This window comes from Talpa europaea (assembly GCF_964194135.1).
Source record: "Talpa europaea genome assembly, chromosome: 10".
In the NCBI taxonomy this organism is placed as follows: Eukaryota; Metazoa; Chordata; class Mammalia; order Eulipotyphla; family Talpidae; genus Talpa; species Talpa europaea.
Window position 1 is genome coordinate 45382256 of NC_140077.1, and position 21148 is coordinate 45403403.

At 35.8% G+C, this 21148-nt stretch overlaps 1 protein-coding gene across 1 annotated transcript in view; it reads left to right on the forward strand.

Annotated features, from left to right (window-relative positions):
• The window catches only part of RUFY2 (RUN and FYVE domain containing 2), a gene marked incomplete at both ends in the record, with an annotated part of 32685 nt that continues 11537 nt past the window's right edge, over positions 1-21148 (forward strand). The window contains 14 exon segments of the mRNA XM_084245204.1: positions 1-130; positions 133-165; positions 1777-1950; positions 4087-4204; positions 6396-6497; positions 8671-8794; positions 9281-9342; positions 9864-9929; positions 13154-13223; positions 14578-14679; positions 14806-14922; positions 15451-15618; positions 16389-16486; positions 18908-19027. Of these exon segments, the coding sequence (XP_084101330.1) occupies positions 1-130; positions 133-165; positions 1777-1950; positions 4087-4204; positions 6396-6497; positions 8671-8794; positions 9281-9342; positions 9864-9929; positions 13154-13223; positions 14578-14679; positions 14806-14922; positions 15451-15618; positions 16389-16486; positions 18908-19027 (1484 nt within the window).

Here is a 21148-nt window from a genome sequence, read left to right on the forward strand (position 1 = left end):
ATGGCAACGCGCGGCGGTCCCTCCCCCCCGGCGGCGTCCGCGGGGGTTCTGGGGCCCGGGGGCCGAGGCTTCGAGGTTCGACGGCTTCGCGCGAGCGAGGGCAGGGCGGGCCTGAGTTCTGCCGCCGAGTCGGGGAGCGGTCGGGGACGGGTGATGACTTTTCAGGTTTGGGGGTGGCGGAGGGAAGAGGCGGCTCAGGGTTTGACATTGGTGACAGACGCCGAGAGCAGGAGACGGACAGACATGCCGCGTCCGACTCCGGGTGAGCCCTTCGCGGGGGTCCTGGGGGCGCCCCGAGCCCTCTGGGTAACCCCTCTAGGTTGGGAGGGAGGCCGGGAAGGGGTCTAGCCCCGGGCATGATGCGGGGGCGGGCCTGTGGCGGGATTTGGGGGCCGCGACCGGCCGGGCACGGCCTGGAGTCGGGGTGGGGCGCGGCCGGGGTGCGGACGGTCCTCTGCGAGGACGCCGCGGGGGCCAGCCGGGTCCCGCCTCGCAGCCACCGCAAAGGAGCCCTTTGTCTGGTTGTCGCATCGCAGGTTATGGATCGTGATGGGCTCTGTGTTCAGAAAAATGAAAATTGTCACGTTATGAAACATCAAGTGGTTTCGCCCCCGGAAAAAAAACAACCGAGAGGGAGTCAGTCACATCACCATGCAGATTTGAAGAAATGTCGCGTCTGGCTATTTTTCACCAGCCAGCGTATTCATAGCAGTTGTGACTGCGTTTTAAGTTGCTTAGGATTCAGTGTCAAGCTCCATACCTAGCTTTTTGAGCTCAGAACTAGAATACTAGATCATTGGGGATCCTAGATTTTTGTTCAGAGAAGGAAAAACGGACGTTTGGTTTAGCTGGACAGTGCAGTCATTGGTCAGCGATTAGGAAATGTTGTGTACTAAGTATTTTATTTTTATGCATTTAATGTTGTCATCTGTGTTTGCTGAAAATATCGCTGCCATTCACTACATTGATGGGAGTATGGGGAGTCTTCTGGGGTTCTAACACAGTAAAATTATGGGAAAGAAAATATTTCTGTGAATTGAAAATATCAGGTAACAATGAGTTCTTTTGAAAATGCATTCATTAACTTGATATTCAACCTCGTCAGCTGTGCGGAGGGGCAGGGCACTTTTATGTGAAACTGGTTCCTCTTTATTTCCTCTGGGCAAATAGAGGAGTCAAGCAATACAGAACCCACTGCAATGGAAAAACAAGATAGAAAGAGGGTTAAAGTGAGTGAAAGAATTGAAGGTCTTCCTGTAGCCCCTTGTTTATCAGGGTATTTTTATTTACCTTTGGGTCTGTTATAGGAGACACTGAAATCTTAGAATTTTAACTATCTTTTATTGCCAATTTATTTTGAACATTTTTTTTTTGCCTTGAATTCATCCTTGGAACTTTCCTGCTACCCCTCTTTTGCTCAAGACCCTTAAACATATCTGTTACCCCAAAATTATCTCCACAGAAAGTCATTAATAAACTCGTCATTCTTCCCGAAGAGGTACTACAAAAGTAAGATAAATAACAGAGAATGGTCAATTTTCAGGATCTTGAGAATAATTCATCAACTTTGGCTGGAGTGGGCATGGTAGTGTTCTATGGTATGTGTGTGGTGTATGAGAAACATAAAGAGAAGTTAATTAGGGGTTACTTAGGAAGACTGACTTGTTGCTGAAGGAAAAATAAACCACTGTTGGTTTTATAAGGAAAGGAAAGAGTGTATATTTTTCCACTGTCATGTTAGGCAAATGATGTTGGACTCCTTTCTTCTGCTTTCAGCTACAAAAGATCCCACCGCTGTAGAGAGAGCAAACTTGTTAAACATGGCTAAACTGAGTATCAAAGGACTCATTGAATCTGCTCTAAGCTTTGGCCGCACTTTGGATTCGGACTATCCCCCCTTGCAGCAGTTCTTTGTTGTTATGGAACATTGTCTGAAACACGGTCTTAAAGGTATCATGAGATTTTAAAAAATTAACTTTAGAATCTCCCCCTTCATCTTAAGCATCCTTGAAAATGTGATATTTTTTGAAGCCATATTACTTTCATTTAAAAATACTGGGTAGTTTGGTTTGGGGAGAAAATATGCTACTGCTTTGTTTTCTGGTGTATCCTTCAGAAAAATGTTAGTGTTTTATAAATAGCATATTTGATTTTTAAATTTTTTTCAACATATTTTGAACTGGTTTCTATGTTCTAGGATGATTATAGTTATTTTTTTCAAATTTAAACTTGGTGGTTCTGATATAAAATCTTATTCTGATATGAACTCTTAAGAGTTTGAGCCCTATTGATCAAATACTTCATTGTTGAAATATAAACCTCCTTAGTGCATGGAAAGAGATCTAGAAAAATTGTCTTCTGGATTGGGTTGTTGTAGATATTGGAGCATTTTCAAGGGAAAATGATAATAATAGATATTTTATTCTTCTGCATAGTTCATATTGAGTTATTGCTACCAGAAATGTTTGTATTATATTTGGTTACCTAATATACATTGCAAATAACTTAATTATATTAGTAACTACTTATAGTAACAGTTGTTGGCAGTTTTGGTCTCTAGTTCATATGAACAACATCTATGTAGAGGGCTGTGTAAGTAAGGGTTGTATACTGGAGTGTCTGTTATATAGCAAAAGATTCTGGGTTCCTTATTGGTATACTGGACAACTGGGTAAATTGGGAAGACCTAGAAGTCAGATTATGGCACATGAAAGTGGGGTTCAGTGTAAAAAGTAAAAGAGACTTGCCTAAATGTGGTTTTAGTAAATGATTAGTCATTACAAAGTTGTGCTGATTGATTTTCTCCCCTAATGAGAAACCCTATCTTAGTGGTTCTCCTTGGGTGACATATTTGATAGGTACACTGGATCTGCAGAGATCTGGTCAGTATTTAGAAAGAAACATACTGGCCATGGGTTTTTTTTTTTTTTTATAGATTTATTTATTTATTTATTTATTTATACAAGCACTGGGTACAGTCAGAAGTGCAGGAGGGTGAGAGAATGAGCCAGAGCCAGAGCAGGGAGCAGAGCAGGCAGAAGGACCAAAGTACACTGCTGAGGGGAGCAGCGGGCGGCAGGAGAGGTCTGCGTGCCATGTGGGACCCTCCACCGGTGGCCGGGGAGCAGCCGGGGATTGAACCGGTGCTGCAGAGGCTGGGGGCATCTTCACAACCCAGCGCTCAACCGCTGCGCCACCAGGGAGGCCCAGTCATGGTTTTATGTTATTTAAGTTTCAGAATAAAATAAAAGGAAAAGGAAAGTCAGAATTGTTCATGTTTGATCGGAAAATGACTTTTTTGATGTTTTCCTTTTATTAAATGTCAATCAGTATCTATTGAGTTACCTACAAAGTGTGTGAATTATTTCAGCCATCATTTGCAAATTCCATTTTAGCAAGCTGGAGGGAAATAAAGGTCTATATCACTGCCATTAAAAAAAAAAGTTTTGTGTTTTTTTTTTTTTTTTCATGAAAGAAAATTAAAACTCAAGGCTTGAGATCACACTGGTGACTTTCTGATATATTAAAAGGAGTATTTAGAGAATGTTAATATAAAAGGTAAATAATCTAAAAAATAAGATATAAGCTTGAAAAAGAGTAGACAAAAATATGGAGAAACAAACAGTTACAGCCACTATTTTTTTTTAAATAAATCAGAGAGGCCTTCATTAATGCCAGTTCCCTATATCCTTTGACCCAAGTAACTTTACTCCTAGGAATCCTAAAGAAATCCCAGCATAAAAAAAGTCAAGATTAAATAAAAATATTAGGAAAATGACTATTTTTGATCCTTGATTTATTTAATAAACTGATAACAATCAACTTGGTAGGGATTCCAGCCTCTTTTTTCTGTACTGGTAAAGAGGGAGTTCACTTTTTTTTACTTTAATTACTTGCCTGTGTATTTCTGATGTGGAAGAATGGCTTGCATATTTCTCATAAGGAATAATATCAGGATCTTAATTAATAGGTCTATGTAGTGATAACAGAGGAAAGGTCACTGAATATTAAGAAATGTTGAAACTAAATATTTTAAAGGAAGTTATTTTATATGTTGCTGTTGGATGTATTATTTTCTTTTTTCAGTCAGAAAATCATTTTTGAGTTATAATAAAACTATCTGGGGCCCGTTGGAACTAGTAGAGAAACTCTATCCAGAAGCAGAGGAAATAGGAGCCAGTGTCCGGGATTTACCTGGTCTTAAGTAAGTTATTTTATTGTTTGTTCATCCGTAACCACAGGGATATATTTACTATTCCTTAAAAGTACCTCACCTTCTAGTTTATTTTCTTCTCCCAACATTAAGTAGCCCCATTCCATTCTCTTCTAGTAAAATTCTGTTCATTCTTTATGGTTTGGCTAAAATTTAATTTTTTTTCTGAAGTTTTTCTTAGCTTATTCCATACAGTTTAGCTACTCATTTATATTTATGGCTATTCACTCTTTATTAGATCACTACTTAAATTTTATATTGCATTGCAGGAAGTTGCAAGTTCCTTTAAGAAAGAATGTATCAATTTTGCACCTCTGTTTCCTGAATGTTACTTAGTTTGCAGTAGAGGTCAATGAGTAACTATTTGTTAAAGATTGAGCATAAATCCATGGCAAAGGCTCAGGAGATTTGAGATTTTGTTTTTGTTGTTGTTTTTCAGGTTTGAGTTTCAGATAAGCCATTTATATGCTATAGGTCTTATGCAAATTATTTTTCTTCCTCTGACAATTGGGACCTCTAGTGTCACCTGCCGATTTTACTAGACAAATATATATGAAATATACAAAAAGTTTGAATAGTCTAATCTGTAATGCATCTGTGTTGAAAGTTTTGCAAGATAGTGTGTTATTAAGGCTAAGTTCTTATGCTTTTTAGGGTATGATTAAGAGGGAAGAGCTCTGTTTAGTTTATCTTAATTTTTATTAATGAGGCAACTTTTTTTTTAAAAAGATTTATTTATTTATTTATACAAGAACCGGGGTACAGGCCAGATGTGCGGGAGGGTGAGAGGATTCACCAGAGACAGAGTGGGGAACAGAACAGGCAGACTGATGAAATACACTGCTGAGGGGAGCAGCGGGCATGACAGGAGAAGTCTGCCACGCCATTGGGTTGCTCCCTTGCTGGCCGGGGATTGAACTCCTGCTGCAGAGGCTGCAGACAGCTTCATAGGTTGTATCTTAACCCCTTGTGCCACCAGGGAGGTCCCAAACCTAGTTTTAGAGTTAAATAGCAAGCAAGGGCCTCCTGGTGGTGCAAGGGGTTAACCACAGCACTACAAAACTATCCCCACCCTCTGTAGCACAAGTTCCATCCCTGACCAGGAAGTACCCACATGGCACAGCAGACCTCTCCTCTATCTCCTGCTGCTCCCCTCAGCAGTGTATTTCAGTGTATCTGCCTGTTCTGCTCCCCACTCAGTCTCTGGTGAATCCTTTCTCACCCCCCGCCCCCCACACCTCTGGCCTGTACCCCAGTTCTTGTATGCCTAAATAAACCAATCTTTAAAAAAAAATAAATAGCAAATGATGTTCCCACTTGATATTTCTTTTTATTCTTTTTTTTTTTAAGATTTATTTATTTATTTATTTATTTATTTATTTATTTATTTATTTATGCAAGTACTGGGTACCGTCAGAAGCGTGGGAGGGTGAGAGAATTCACCAGAGCGGGGAGCAGAGCAGGCAGAAGGATGGAAGTACACTGCTGAGGGGAGCAGCGGGTGGCAGGAGAGGTCTGCGCGCCATGTGGGACCCTCCTGCAGTGGCCGGGGAGCAGTCTGGGATCGAACCAGTGCTGCAGAGGCTGCAGGCAGCTTCGCAACCCAGCGCTCAACTGCTGCGCCACCAAGGTGGCTCCCCACTTGATATTTCTAATGATACATTTGCTGCAGTGATTTTTAACAATGACAGAGGAAAAAGGGGATTTCACCTCTCAAAAAGAGAAATATGGATTTGGTTTTACTTTAACAGGATTAAAAGTCAAACTCTAAGTAAAAGTGAAAAAATGTTTTCTTTTTTTCAAAAATTTATTTATGTATATAAGAACTGGGGTGTAAGCCAGAAGTGCAGGGGTAGGGGGGAGGTGAGAGGATTCACCAGAGAGAGTGGGGAGCAGAACAGGCAGATCTACTGAAATACACTGATTAGGGGAGCAGTGGGTGAGACAGGAGAGGTCTGCTGTACCATGTGGGTAGCTCCCTGGCTGGGGAGGGGGATGGAACTCTGCTGCAGTGGCTGGCTATAGCTTGATAGCATTGTCTTTAACCCCCACCCCCGGCCTACACCCCAGCTCTTGTATGCATAAATAAATAAAGTAAACCTTAAAAAAAGAGAGAGATATATAGAACATGTAGTTTATAATCTTTGGGGCTATTTTCTGACAAATTGGTTTTGCTTTTCAGGACCCCTCTGGGTCGTGCAAGAGCCTGGCTTCGATTAGCTCTTATGCAAAAAAAGATGGCTGATTACCTGCGTTGCTTAATTATTCAAAGGGATCTCTTAAGGTTAGTACCATTTAATCAAATTCATTTTTATATTTGTTTCATGTCTGTCCAGTCTTCCAAAAAGGATTGGAGTTGTAGTACAAAAGAATATATAACATACAATCAGATAGCATAAAATTAAAGAGGAGGAAAGTGAGAGTGAAAGTCATGGTAGGGACATAACATTGATCAGTAGCTAGCCTTAAAAATGAACACCATATGTTTTTTTTATTAACTAATAAGTGGGAAATTTATATTTCTAAGTTTTACCTTTTCTAAATTACAGTTAATTTTATGGATAAAAGTTTGTGTGGGAATTTAGGCCATTAATTCAAAAGGTTTCTTTTTTGATCTTCAATGTCCAAGCTACTGCTTCAATTTTATTTTGAGTACTTTTTAAACAATTGTTTTAAATTGAAGGCCAGATGATTAACAAAATATATAGTAATCAGTTCTTGAAGGGAATAGCCAATGGGAGACCCTCCATTTGTCCTTGTTCTCTTAGGGTATCTCTCTGATATTTTGGAGAATGTAATCATTTTTGGTGTTATTTGTGACTGTGTTTGTACATCTTGGTTTTTGCATTTGTTAAAATGAGAACAACTGTACTTTAAGCACTTGTAGTTTCTCAGTAATACTCTGAGGTTAATTAAAGTCATTAAAATAACATACATGGAAATTTTTGTGTAATACATGAGATGATAACCTATTCTCTGAATATAAATTGACAAGTCTTATGTCTTTTTACTGTCCTTAATTCCTCCACAACTTTCTTATTTAAACATTTTTAGGATTTTGATATCTATAAGTATCTTTATTTTTTTAATCCAGGTATAATTGACATTTTTTTGGTGTGTATTTAAAAAATTTTTTATTGAAAAATTTTTTAATTGTATATTTTTTAGGTAATTATATTAGTTTTAGGTATATAACATATTCAATATTTATATATTTTGTTGAACATCTATAACATATAGTCATAAATTTTTTTCTTATAAGAAATTTTAAGGTTTAGTCTTAGCAACTTTCAAATATGCAGTACACTGTTATTAACTATTGTTGCCATGCTGTACATTATTTCCCTGTGACTTATTTTAATTAATTAATTAATTATTTATGCATACAAGAGCTGGGGTACAGGCCAGAGATGTGGGGGGGGGGTTGTGAGAGGATTCACCAGAGACAGAATGGGGAACAGAAGAGGCAGACTGACTGAAGTACACTGCTGAGGGGAGCAGCGGGAGAGTCAGGAGAGGTCTGCTGCACAATGTGGGTTGCTCCCTGGCTGGCCTGGGATTGAACTCGTGCTGCAGCCACTGTGGACAGCTTCATAGGTTGTATCTTAAACCCTTGTGCCACCAGGGAGGCCCATGACTTATTTTACAACGGAAATTTGTACCTTTTGACCCCTTTTATTCCATTTCCCTGCCCCACATATTATCACCCTGCCTCTAACAATCACCAATGTATTGTCTGCATCTGTAAACCTTTTTTTTTTCTTTTTAAAGATTCCATGTGTAAGTGAGATAGTATGGAATTTGTCTTTCTCTCTCTTATTCCATTTAGCATAATGTCCCCAAGATCCATTTATGTTGTTGGAAATGACATGATTTCATTCTCTTTTATTTATGAATAATATTCCTTTATAAAAATATAGCGGATTTTCTTCATCCATTCAATTAGTGGATAGTTAGGTTCATGAATATCTTTAACATATGATTATCTATTGAGAACATTTGCAATATACATATCAAATGCCATTGACTTGAATTTTGGCTTTGAAATATTTTGTATATTCATTTCCCCAACTTACTCTTTATCCCAAGAGTCTTAGTAAACCATAGGTTTGAAAATTCAGTCAAATAATTTCAACTAATAAGAAATATTATAATCAGATCAGCAACTGTCATCATGTCCTGAGAGTGAAACGTTCCAGGCCTCAGTGATCCTCTTTTCATTTTGATCCCTCTTTTTTTCCTCAAAATTCTTTCCCTTTTTTATTGCTTTCAGTCTCTTCTGTCAAAACTTTCTGTGTAGGCCCTTAAGTCTTCAAATTTTGGTTACTTACATATAGAAAGGCTGGTTGAAAGTACCTCATTTTATATGGTTTCATGCTTATAATCGGGGGCTGAGGAATTTTAAATTTAGTTTTGAAATTTTTGATTTAAGCTTTTTATCATTTTAATTTTTACAGTGAATTCTATGAGTATCATGCACTAATGATGGAAGAAGAAGGATCAGTAATTGTTGGGCTGCTGGTTGGCCTGAATGTGATAGATGCTAATCTTTGTGTTAAAGGAGAAGATTTAGACTCACAAGTAAGTGCAAGTGACCAGTGCCCCAATGCAGAATGTTCCTATTTGCACTGTTTCTCTTTGATCCAGATATTATTTTTTTTCTTTTAAAGATTTATTTGTTTGTTTATTTATTTATTTATTTGTTTGTTTGTTTGTTTATATAAGCACTGGGTACAGTCAGAAGTGTGGGAGGGTGAGAGAATTCACCAGAGCCAGAGTGGGGAACAGAACAGGCAGACCGATGAAATCACTGCTGAGGGGAGCAGCGGGCAGCAGGAGAGGTCTGTGCACCATGGGGGACCCTCGCTGGCAGCCAGGGATCCAACTGGCACTGAGAGGCTATGGGCAGCTTCGAAGCCTGGTGCTCAATTGCTGCACCCACCAGGGGAGGCCCCAGATATTATTTTAAGTTGTAAATAGTGCTGTTAAATACTAAAGAAGAAATTCAGTTGCATGTTATAAGTAATTCTGATATTTTCCCTTTAAATAAAAATGGCTTTATTTTAGGTTGGAGTGATTGATTTTTCTATGTATTTAAAGAATGAAGAAGATATTGGAAATAAAGAAAGGTATGATTTTCTTAAGTTATTTCACCTGGATTTTTTTTATGTAGCTCTGTATAAATCAGTCTGAGATCCATCTATTTTCAGTGTAATTTTTATTTTCTTTATTCCTCTACATTGTTTTTACTTCAGTTTATAAGCTTTATAATGCAAATGTCACTTGGAAGAAGGAGGCTTTAGTATGAAGTACAACTTTTGGTTACACCCTTATAGTTTCTGAGACCCATTTTAAATAGTTAAGTGTGTCTTATGATAAAAAGGGATAAAACCTTATTTTCTTAAACTTAAAAATGCCGTTTTTTTCAAGAACTAATTGTGCTTTAATTTAAAATACACAAATGGTCTTGTTAAGTCTAGTAAATTAACAAAAGTTACAGTTATTTAGTATACAACTTATTGCTACATGATTACATAGATTCTTGAGTTTTGTTTTAAAAATAATACTGTTTTACCGTTATGGTTTTATAGTAATTTTAGCCCCCAAATACTTTTCCAACTAGCATAAAGCTACTTTGTTCTTTCTCTAGGAATGTTCAAATTGCTGCCATATTAGACCAGAAGAATTATGTTGAAGAATTAAACAGACAACTGAAGTAAGTATTATTGGTACTTGGATACTTTGTTACACTTATGCCTGTTTTAATTTTGTTTTCTCCTTCAGGTCAGCTTACCGCTGTCTTTGTTTCTAAGTATCATTGAGAAGGGGTTAAGGTGATAGTGAACAGAAAGTAAAAATACAGAGAATTATTGGTGATAATTCATTTCCAGGAGAAAATGAGAGTCAGATTTTTATTTTTTTAATTTTTTTAAATTTTTTTTTTATAGAGGCATGTTTTTATTTATTTATTTATTTGTTTGTTTGTTTGTTTGTTTTGTTTATACATGCACTGGGTACAGTCAGAAGCGCGGGGAGGGGGGTGAGAGAATTCACCAGAGCCAGAGGGGAGCAGAGCAGGCAGAAGGACCAAGGTACACTGCTGAGGGGAGCAGTGGGCGGCAGGAGAGGTCTGTGCGCCATGTGGGACCCTCCTCCGGTGGCCGGGGAGCAGCCGGGGATCGAACTGGCGCCGCAGAGGCTGCGGGCAGCTTCTCAACCCAGCGCTCAACCGCTGCGCCACCGGGGAGGCCCAGAGAGTCAGATTTTTAAATAGAATCATCAGACTACTTTAAAATGAAAATTTCAAACTTATTCCTGTAAGCTTGAGAAAAAAGGCTGGATAGGGTGGAAGTTTATATCATTTTGATGGTTCAAAAATTCATTTTTCCTACTTCAAAGGGCTCATATGTAAATGTGAACTGTCATCTTCCATGATAGAAGTTTTCTCCTTACATTGTGATCCGGTCATAGAAGCCATCAGTGAATACTCTGTGAAGAATTTCTGACATCTGTATGTAAAATAGTATAGTGTAGTTCTTTCTAACAGAAATATAATGTGAACATATAGGTAATTTAAAATTTCTAGGGGGTCTCTCTGGTGGCACTGGGGTTAAAGTCTCAGCGCTATCAAGCTATCGCCAGCCACTGCAATATGAGTTCAATCCCCAGCCAGGGAGTTAACCCACATGGCACAGTACACCTCTCCTGTCTCTCCTGCTGCTCCCTTCAGCAGTGTTCTGTTCCCCACTCTGTCTCTGGTGAATCCTAACCCACTGTGCCTCTGGCCTACACCCCAATTCTTGTATGCATAAATATAAAACTAAATCTGTAAAAAAAAATTCTACGATCCACATTTAAAGGGTAAAAAAAAAAGATTAAAATTAGGCAGATTGACTGAAATACACTGCTGAGGGGAGTAGTTGGCGAGTCAGAAGAGGTCTGCTGAGCCATATGGGTCAGTTCCCTGGCCCTGGATTGAATTCATGCTGCAGTGGCTGCGGATTGCTTCATAGGTTGTGTCTTAACCCCTTACGCCACCAGGGAGGCCCCTCTGTCTTTTAAATTTTTTTTATTTAATAGTTATAGCAATATTAGTGATCTATTTTTGTATATTTTATATGTTAAAAGGTTTTATTGTTTTCTAATAAGTGGTTCTGTGCACTTAGAATATTTTAGAAGTACAGAAAACGTAAAGAAAAAAAACAGAATTTACCTATTATTTCTCATGCAAGAAAACCACTAATTGAGACTTTATTTTTTTCAAAGTGCTTTTATTATTATTTTATTGATTCTTATCTAAAAAGCAGGATAAATATTACTGATTAATTTTATAGGTAAAGAAACCAAAGCTCAGAAAGGTTTTATAGCTTTCGAGTTGACACAGAAAATAGAAAAGCCAGTCTTAACCTTCCATTTCCTAATCCTATACTTGTTAAATCTTACTATCAATATACCATGGTGCTATTTCTGAAAAACTCAAGTTTAACCTAAGAATCAAGTTTAACCTAAGAATCTTTATATTTTAAAAAGATTTTGGGGCCTCCCTGGTGGCACAAGGGGTTAAGCACTGCTCTATGAGGCAATCTGCAGCCTCTGCAGCATGAGTTTGATACCCGGCGGGCCAGGGAGCAACCCACATGGCACAGCAGACCTCTCCTTACTTGCCTGCTGCTTCCCTCAGTGGACCTTTTATTTTATTTATTTATTTATTTATAAAGATTTATTTATTTATTTATTTATACAAGCACTGGGTACAGTCAGAAGTGCGGGAGGGTAAGAGAATTCACCAGAGCCAGAGCGGGGAACAGAACAGGCAGACTGATGAAATACACTGCTAAGTGGATCAGCAGGTGCAGCAGGAGAGGTCTGCGCGCCATGTGGGATCCTTGCTGGCGGCCTGGGATCGAACCAGCACTGCAGAGGCTGTGGGCAGCTTCGCGGCCCAGCGCTCAAACACTGTGCCACCAGGGGAGGCCCAGACTTTTTATATAAAAAAAAAAAATAGATTTTGTAAGTATAAAAACATTTTTATTTTACCAGTGAAACTAAAATGTCATTACTTATTTTATAGCAATGGTGCTATAAAATGTTATATATTTATTAGAGATTTTGTAGTAATGTATATAGCACACTGCATTTTATTAGAAAAAGTTTGACATGATAGAATCAAGCATGCCTTGAATAATAGATTCAGTAAAGTCTAAATGATGTCATGTTGATCGTTTCAAACAAAAATGCTAAAAACGTGTGTGTATGGTGCAAACTTTCTTTTGACTATCCCTTGAGACATGGAATATTTGCTCTGTTGAAGGCTTAATTATAAAATGGACATTTGAAGCTCATCTTTTAAAAAATAATTTAAAATTTATTTTTAACAATATTAGTCATTTTTATTTTTGAAGATTTTATTTATGCATACAAGAACTGGGGTACAGGCCAGAGATGTGGGTGTGAGAGAATTCACGAGAGACAGAATGGGGAACAGAACAGGCAGACTGACTGAAATACACTGCTGAGGGGAGCAGCAGGCGAGACAGGAGAGGTCTGCCTCACCATGTGGATTGCTCCCTGCCTGGCTGGGGATTGAACTAGTGCTGCAGAGGCTGCGGATTACTTCATAGTGTGGTGCTTAACCCCTTGCACCACCAGGGAGGCCCACAATATTAGTCATCTTTGTGTGGAATTTCCATTCCTAAATATTATAAATTAAGCGTAAGAAGAACATTTAAGATGAAACAAACAAATGAGCAGCATCAAATGGAATTTTAATGGGAATATTGATTATTTTCTCATAGTGTTTATTACTTTCCTAGCCAAATCAGGTTTAACCACTGAATGAAATTTTCCACATATAAAAATTCAATCAACATAATCCAGAATAACATAGTTTTTCTTGCCATTATATGATTTTGAGTGAGTTTTTTTCTTTATTAATTTCAGCAGCACAGTCAGCAGTCTCCATTCAAGAGTTGACTCATTAGAAAAATCAAATACTAAGCTGATTGAAGAGGTATTGTTACCCAACCATGTGTAATTGTCTTTCATGAACCTAATATTTGTGATCCTTTTCCAATTTAAATATAAATGCATTAAGAATGTACATGCGCACATAAAACACATACATACACATTTTCATTATTATGATGGAATACTTATAGTTGTAATTGATGATTATTATAAGTTTTAAACCATATATTCTTCTAGAAATGGGCTTTCAAATGAAACTGATATAGATTCTTCTATATATAGGCTGATTCTCTTTTTAAAATTGGAATGACCCTGTATTTAATAGTGGAGTCATCTGTTATTAGAAATTCCTGTTTAAATGATGGTGGCCCTCTTGTTCCACTAGTCAGATTACTGTTTTTTACAAGCATCATGGCATGATCATGTCCACCCCTTAATCCACCCTCCTATGAGTAAATTCATCCCATGTGCTCCTGTTTCCTGCATTGTGAAAGTGGCTGTCTGGTGGTCCTAGAGCCAGAAATTATCCTAACATTCTTTTTAATACATTTATACATTTGCTTTTTAGATAATTAAAAACAAATCTATCAAACCATAGAATTTTTGCTTTCTATTCAGAATTCTATTTAATTTTCATTTTAATTAAACTTATTTTTTTAGAACTGGCTTAATTTTATAAAACAGGGAGCACATAATTATTTGTGTGACTGCATTTAAGAAAGCATCCTCATTTTGATAGTTGAACTTCTGGTTAAGAGAGATGCTCAACAGTTTGTGCCTCTTACACGTCTTTGCAGTTTCACTGTTTAACTCATAGTTTACATGCTTGCTTTATTTTCAGGACATGTTAGTTTTTTTTTTTTTTTTTTAAGTTTTTTTTTTTTTTTTTTAAGATTTATTTATTTATGTATTTATACAAGCACTGGGTACAGTCAGAAGCGCGGGAGGGTGAGAGAATTCACCAGAGCCAGAGCGGGGAGCAGAGCAGGCAGAAGGACCGAAGTACACTGCTGAGGGGAGCAGCCGGGCGGCAGGAGAGGTCTGCGCGCCATGTGGGACCCTCCTCCAGTGGCCGGGGAGCAGCCGGGGATCGAACCGGCACTGCAGAGGCTGCGGGCAGCTTCGCAACCCAGCGCTCAACCGCTGCGCCACTGAGGAGGCCCAGGACATGTTAGTTTTAACTAACATAATGGTAGAAACAAAAAGTATAATTTCTTTAATTGCTATCTTGGTATAATATGGGGCACATTTTTCTTATGAAGTTTGCTGTAAATGTGAAAGACAAAATGTTTTAGGATTTTATTTTTTATTATAAAATTTGTAACCATGAGCAAAATAGATAAAGCAAGTGTAAAGATGTTTAAAATCCTCTTTCTTTCCCGTTTTGTAATTTTTAGTTAGCAATAGCAAAGAATAACATCATTAAACTCCAAGAAGAAAATCATCAGTTACGAAGTGAAAATAAATTAATTTTAATGAAAACACAGCAGCAACTAGAGGTAAGTATAGAATAATTACAGTCTGTGTTAAAAAATTCCGCTCTTAGGGATTTTGCATAGTAGATATTTCTAAGCTGTTGTAATAGTAGTGATTATTGAATAAAAAGTTTTATGTTTTCTTTTTAGGTTACCAAAGTGGATGTGGAAACCGAGCTTCAAACATACAAGCATTCTCGGCAGGGGCTAGATGAAATGTATAATGAAGCCAGGAGGCAGCTTCGAGATGAATCTCAGTTACGACAGGTAGATTATATTAGCTAATAATAATAATAATAATAATAATAATAGTAATTATATTGTAAATATGTGTATGTAAATATGTTTGCAACCACCACCAGGGGAGAGTATTGTCAGACTTACTATCTCTTTTGCTGTTTGTCTTTAATGTTAAGGAACTCTTTTCCTTCTGAAATTAAAACTGTGAAATTGAATTTTTGAGTTACCTTTATCTACACTTTTACAGATTGCTTCATTTCATTTTCTTTAAGGAAAATTACCACTAAATATATGAGGCATAAATATATATAATTCTAGAGCCAGCAAAATAGTGATAATTAATAAAGTATAGAAAATACTTTCATTTTAGTGAAATGTGCATTTGAAAATATTTCGATTGTTATTTTGTCTTATAGAATCTGATTGATTGCCTACAGTTGGACTTGTAACTTGAAACCAGTAACATACATATTGAATGGAAATTCTTGATCTCATTAACTGTTGTAATCTGATTTTGACACTCTAAAGTGAATTCAGGATATGTTGATATTGCAGGATGTGGAGAATGAACTGGCAGTACAAGTCAGTATGAAACATGAAATTGAACTGGCCATGAAGTTGTTGGAGAAAGATATCCATGAGAAACAAGATACTCTGATAGGCCTTCGACAACAGTTAGAAGAAGTTAAAGCAATTAACATAGAGATGTATCAAAAGTTACAGGTAAGGAACATTCTTAAATTTTAAATTCTTAAAATTTTTTACACAAGTTGACAGTGAATATTTGTATGAAGGATTTGTTTTTCAAGAGATGAAACCATTTTAACTGTACCATATTAGTAGCAAAATTAGTGACTTTTTTTCTAAATTGGAAGCTTAAGAAATATAGCAAAGAGAAAAGGTATCAAAGAACAAACAAAATCAATGATCTGAATTTGTTTCTTGATGCTGAAAGGTTAACAGAATCCTTTCTTAATACTGAAAGGTAACAAAATAGAAGAGTAATTAACCTTTTAGAAAACTCTCTAAAAATTCAAGACATTTTTGTGGGCTAGTTTACACAGTACAATTCTGATACAGATTTACTTTTGACTAAAATACTTTACTATAAAAATTATTATGAATTTCCTAATAAATTGACATTGCTGTTGCAGACTTATTGCCAAAACCCCACAATTCAATTTTCAAAATAGCCTCTTTTATAGCAGTTTAATCTGTTGTCTTTTAAAAACATTGAAGACTGTTTTTTTCTCTACTATATTTTAAATAAAATGTAGATGTATAATGAAATATGGAAATATAGAATATAGTAGAAATATAGAAATATAGAAGTAGAATGAAATACAGTAAAAGACTAGTAGTACTGCTGCTTCATTTTGTAGGAATATTTTAACCTATTTCAAAGTAATTCCACAGCAAAATGGCACAATAAACTTACAAATATTCAGGTTCCAAAATAAAACCCACTATAGCTTTTATATTTTCGTAAATAGGGTTCTGAAGATGGTTTGAAAGAAAAAAATGAAATCATTACCCAATTAGAAGAAAAAACCAATAAAATTACTGCAGCCATGAGGCAGCTGGAACAAAGGTACAGCATTTCTAATTTGTTTCTTTTTTCATTCCTTTCTCCCTTTTCTTTATTTAATTCTGACACCTGCCACAAAAACCATTAGGAAACTTTACATTAGGACCTGGTTTTTCTTAAGCCCAGCAGAATTTTTGCCTTTTTGTTTTGGTTGTTGCATGGAATCAAGTTGCTTTATATTAGGCTGATTCATTTGAACTTTTCAATTTGTAGATTTTTAAAAAAAGGCCTAATATCAGCAATTTCATGTGGTTCAATCTTTTGCATAAAACAAATACACAAACAGAAACCTTGATAAAATGAATAAAATCCATGGTGGAATTATCCCTATTGATTTCCATGCATATTAATTGTCATATCCTTTATCATTCACCATCTCTTTTTCTGAAATCAAGCTTTCTGAGTTGGCAGTTGTGTTTCTTTGAACTAGGACCCTCAACCCAAACCAAGAAATAATTTTGTTTAAATTGAATTGTTTTATATTGGCATTTTTCACTTTTATTGTTGGAAAATGTAATGTATTTCCATTGACCTGTCATGTTGGTGTCAACATATGTCTTATCATTGCTTTCTTTGAATCTACTTATGAAAAACATAACTATTAATGCTTTATTGACATGAATATTCTTTTATTGACATCCTCTTTCTTCTTTTTTCTTTTTTGTTTTCTTTATCCCCATTTTTACATTTTGGACATCTTTATTACCTTTTTCTGTCTTTGATTTCTGTCCATTCCATTATGAAGTGACAATGATTTGTTAACTCAAACTAGGACAATTGCAATGTCATTGGTCAAATGTGCCAGCAGTGACACTCAGGACCAGTATAAGCTGGTCAAAGATATATCTTTCTGAAAAAACACTTATATTTAAACAGACTAAAAGAAAATCAACAATTCTGTAATATATTAAATAGAAAAGAATTTATGCTACTGCTATGTATTCTAAAAGGGTGTCAGGAACCCTGTGCACTTCTTGAACAGCTGGTGTGGTACTACACTACCACAGAACAGAGTGGGTGCACTTGGATTTTAAAAAAAAAACACATTCTGCAAACCTTGTGCACAAGGACTGATTTGAATATTGACCCTTTGAAGGTCAGGATTTTCAAATTCAGTTTTATCTTTTTAAAGCTACTTTTTGATGAAAAATATGATAATTGTGTAAAAATAAGTTAACCTTTGTTTAGCCATGTGTTGGCACAGATTTCCCCCCCCCCCCTTTTGGCCCACTCTTTGCCTAATGGCTCCTTTACTATTTTTTAATATGTTTTTAAATAGTTTATAACCAGATTGGCCATTCTCTTGTTCTTTTACACATCAGTTTTCCAGTTCTCCTTTGCCCTATGATAGCACAACTTTGAGGCCTACCTCACTCTTACTTTAGTTCCTGTAAATTCAGATTAAAGCTTGGGGCCCCATCCCCTCCTAATATTTTTAATTTAAATTTAGATTTAGAGATAACTTGGATGTTTTTCTCTTTTCCTTCGAAGTGGCATTTATACTTTGAAATATGTGAGGGTTGGCCCATTGGTATGATTTTGAGGAAGAAAAGAGGCACTTTTTTTGGTTGTTGTTAGTTGAATAGAAATTTTTCATTTAATTCCTTAGAAGGAGTTAATATCCCTTGCATACTTTGGAAATGTTTTCTTATAAAAACTTTGAAGTTGAATCTCAGAAATTCTAGATGGCCATAGGAGGCAGGGAGTGGAGCTAAGCATAGGGAGAAGCAATGACTTACAAATAAAAACAGGAAAAATGAAAATCACATTTTTAGCTAATTTTTAAATTCAGCGACAAGGAACAAAAATGATGTCTAGTGAATGTTGCCAACCAGCACTAAATTCTTTTGAATCTTAAAAAATACAAACACGTGCACACAAATGCAAATACAGCTTTCGCATACTTTAATAAACACGTAAATATCCTGTAGGGAGGACTTGGCTGTTATTTGATGTAATTGCAGGTCTTTGCTCTTGGCCTTGTAGCACACTTGATTCCTGGCATATACATCCTAGCATAATATATAACAATGTGGCTTCTTCACCTAGTGTAGACGTAACAGCTATGCTTTTCATGGTTTTGTAAAAAGTCAGTAATGCACCTATTATATTTTGAAAGTTAATTCATTATGCTCTACATAAGTGGGAAAGGCTGTATTTCTTTGCATTGTTAATTATGAACAAGAAATAAAACAAATTTGAAGATAATATACTGGGCATATTATATGTTATATTGAAAAAAATCACAAAACAATTTCTAGACATTGTGTGGCTCTTTCACGTTTGAGTTTGTGAGTTTTCCCAAACTTTGTTTTCATTTAGAAATGTTTCTATTTCCCCATTTTTCTTTTATTTGTCTTCTTCACCCTTTTACACCCTAGTTCTAGCCTCAGTTTTACCCAAAGTTGATTTGAATTACACCAGATTGCAGCAAGCAGAGAAGGCGCAAATGGAAGCTGAAGAAGAGGACAAGAAATATCTACAAGAATGTCAGAATAAATCCAGCAGTCTGCAGAAACAAATCTCCCAAAAGGAGAAACAACTGTGAGTATTTTACTCTTAGAACAAATTCTTATGTTAATATAATTCCCACTACCCTCCTTTTTTGTACATAATGATAGAACACCTTTATTTTCATTTGTTTAATGATATCAGCTAGATCATGGAGATCTCCTTAAATAATAAAAAAAATTAGAAGATATAATTACCATAAAACATGTTTTATTCCTTTTCTTATTTAAAAGCACTTTCAATTCTGTCTTATATCTTATTGCTCTACAAGAGTTTCATTCTTTCTGCTGCTATTTAACACCAATCTAATCACTAGTACATTTCTAGATACTGAATAGGGAAGGCCTTTGTAAGTCCAAGGAGTTTATATTATCAAAGAACATGATGCATTCTGAGAACATTTTTATTAGTATTTCATGTGCCAGCTTTCTATATCACTAACTAGGAAGTGAAGTCAGTATATGATGATGTCAGTATACTTTATTGAGTTGAAAATAACAGTTGCAGCTGGTCTGCTAAGTATGACCTCATTTTTCACAAAATTAAAATCATGCACTTGTGTATATTTACATATACATAGAAAAGAGTTTAAAATAGATTCTAAGAGAACGATTATCTCAGCAGAGTAATGGCAGATTGACAAGATTATTTTAGTTTTTACTTTATATCCCCTCCCCCCAGTAAATATGTACCTCTTGTATTATTAAAAGAAAATCCCCCCAAAAGAGAGTTTTGATTACTGTTTAACAAATCATTAAATAAGACCACATAGCAGGTATGAAGTTTCACTTGCTAAACTGCCTTTTTATCCATTGGTTGAGCTTTTGTTACAGTCTTCTCTGTCCTTGCTGATTTTCTGTATAGTAGTTCTGTCAATTAGCAAGAAAGGTTTTGTTGAAATATCTAACTATAACTGTGAATTTGTATATTTCTACTTTGAGTTCTATCCATTTTTACCTCTTATATTCTGAAGTTCTGTTGTTTGATACTGACGCATTTACAACTGCTAAGTCTTTTTGCTGAATTAATCTTTTTATCCTTTTATAATGACTATCTCTGGTAATTTTCTTTGTTTTGAAGTCTACATTAACTAGTTAAAAAAAGAAGTCTACATTTTTTCTGATGGTAATATAGCCACTCCTGCTCTTTGAGTAATATTTTCATGTAGTAGATAAAGATTAATGTTTGCATTTTTTTCTTTATTTTCAGCTTAACCTTTATCATATTCAAAGTGAATTTCTTATATTTCATGTTTTTTATCAGTTCTGTTACCTCCCTTTTAATAAGTTTCTAACCCATGTAGATTTAGTGTAATTGTTGATATATTAGAGCTTAATCTATTATTTGATTGTTTGGTCTTGTCCTTTTCATTTTCCCTGTCTTCCGTGGGTTACTTGAACATTATTTATAATACCTTTTTAATTTATTTGTAGTGTTTTTGAGTGTATCTCTTTGTATATAGTTCAGTGGTTGCTTTCGACATTATTTGTTTGCAGTTTTTCAAAGTCTACTGTTACCAACATTTTACTACTTTGAATGATGTATGAAAGCCTTATAACCACTTAGATCTTTTTACCATCTCCACTTTATAATTTGCTTAAATATTTCCTCTACATAATATTGAGAACCATATCAGCTGTTGTTACAGTTTGGGCTCCTACCACTAAATATAATCTAGAAAATACTTTCTTTTTGTTCTTTCTTCTTTTCTCATGTTCCAAGATTCATTCTTTGTATCTGAAGAACTTCCTTTATGAATTCTTTTAGAGTAGGTCTTGTTGGAAACAAATTGTCACAGTTTTCTCTCTTCTGAGGAGGTCTTGACTTACTTTCTTTTCTGAAGGATATTTTCAGAATATCGTTAGAATTCTGAGTTGACAGTTCTTTTCTGAGCATTTCAAAAGTGTATCACTTTCTTTGGTCTTCATGGTTTCTGGTGAAAAATAAAGTATTACTTGAATCATTGGCCTACTAATCACTGCAGATTTTTTCTTTTGATTTATCCTTTTTTGACTTTGGTAAGTTTCTTGAATCTTTTGGTTTATCATTACCAGCTGTGGAAAAATTTTAACCATTCTTTTTTCAAATGTTTTTCTGGTCTGAAATGGTTGCTTTCCTCTGGTATTTTGCTGGATATTTATTGTCAAAAAGTTT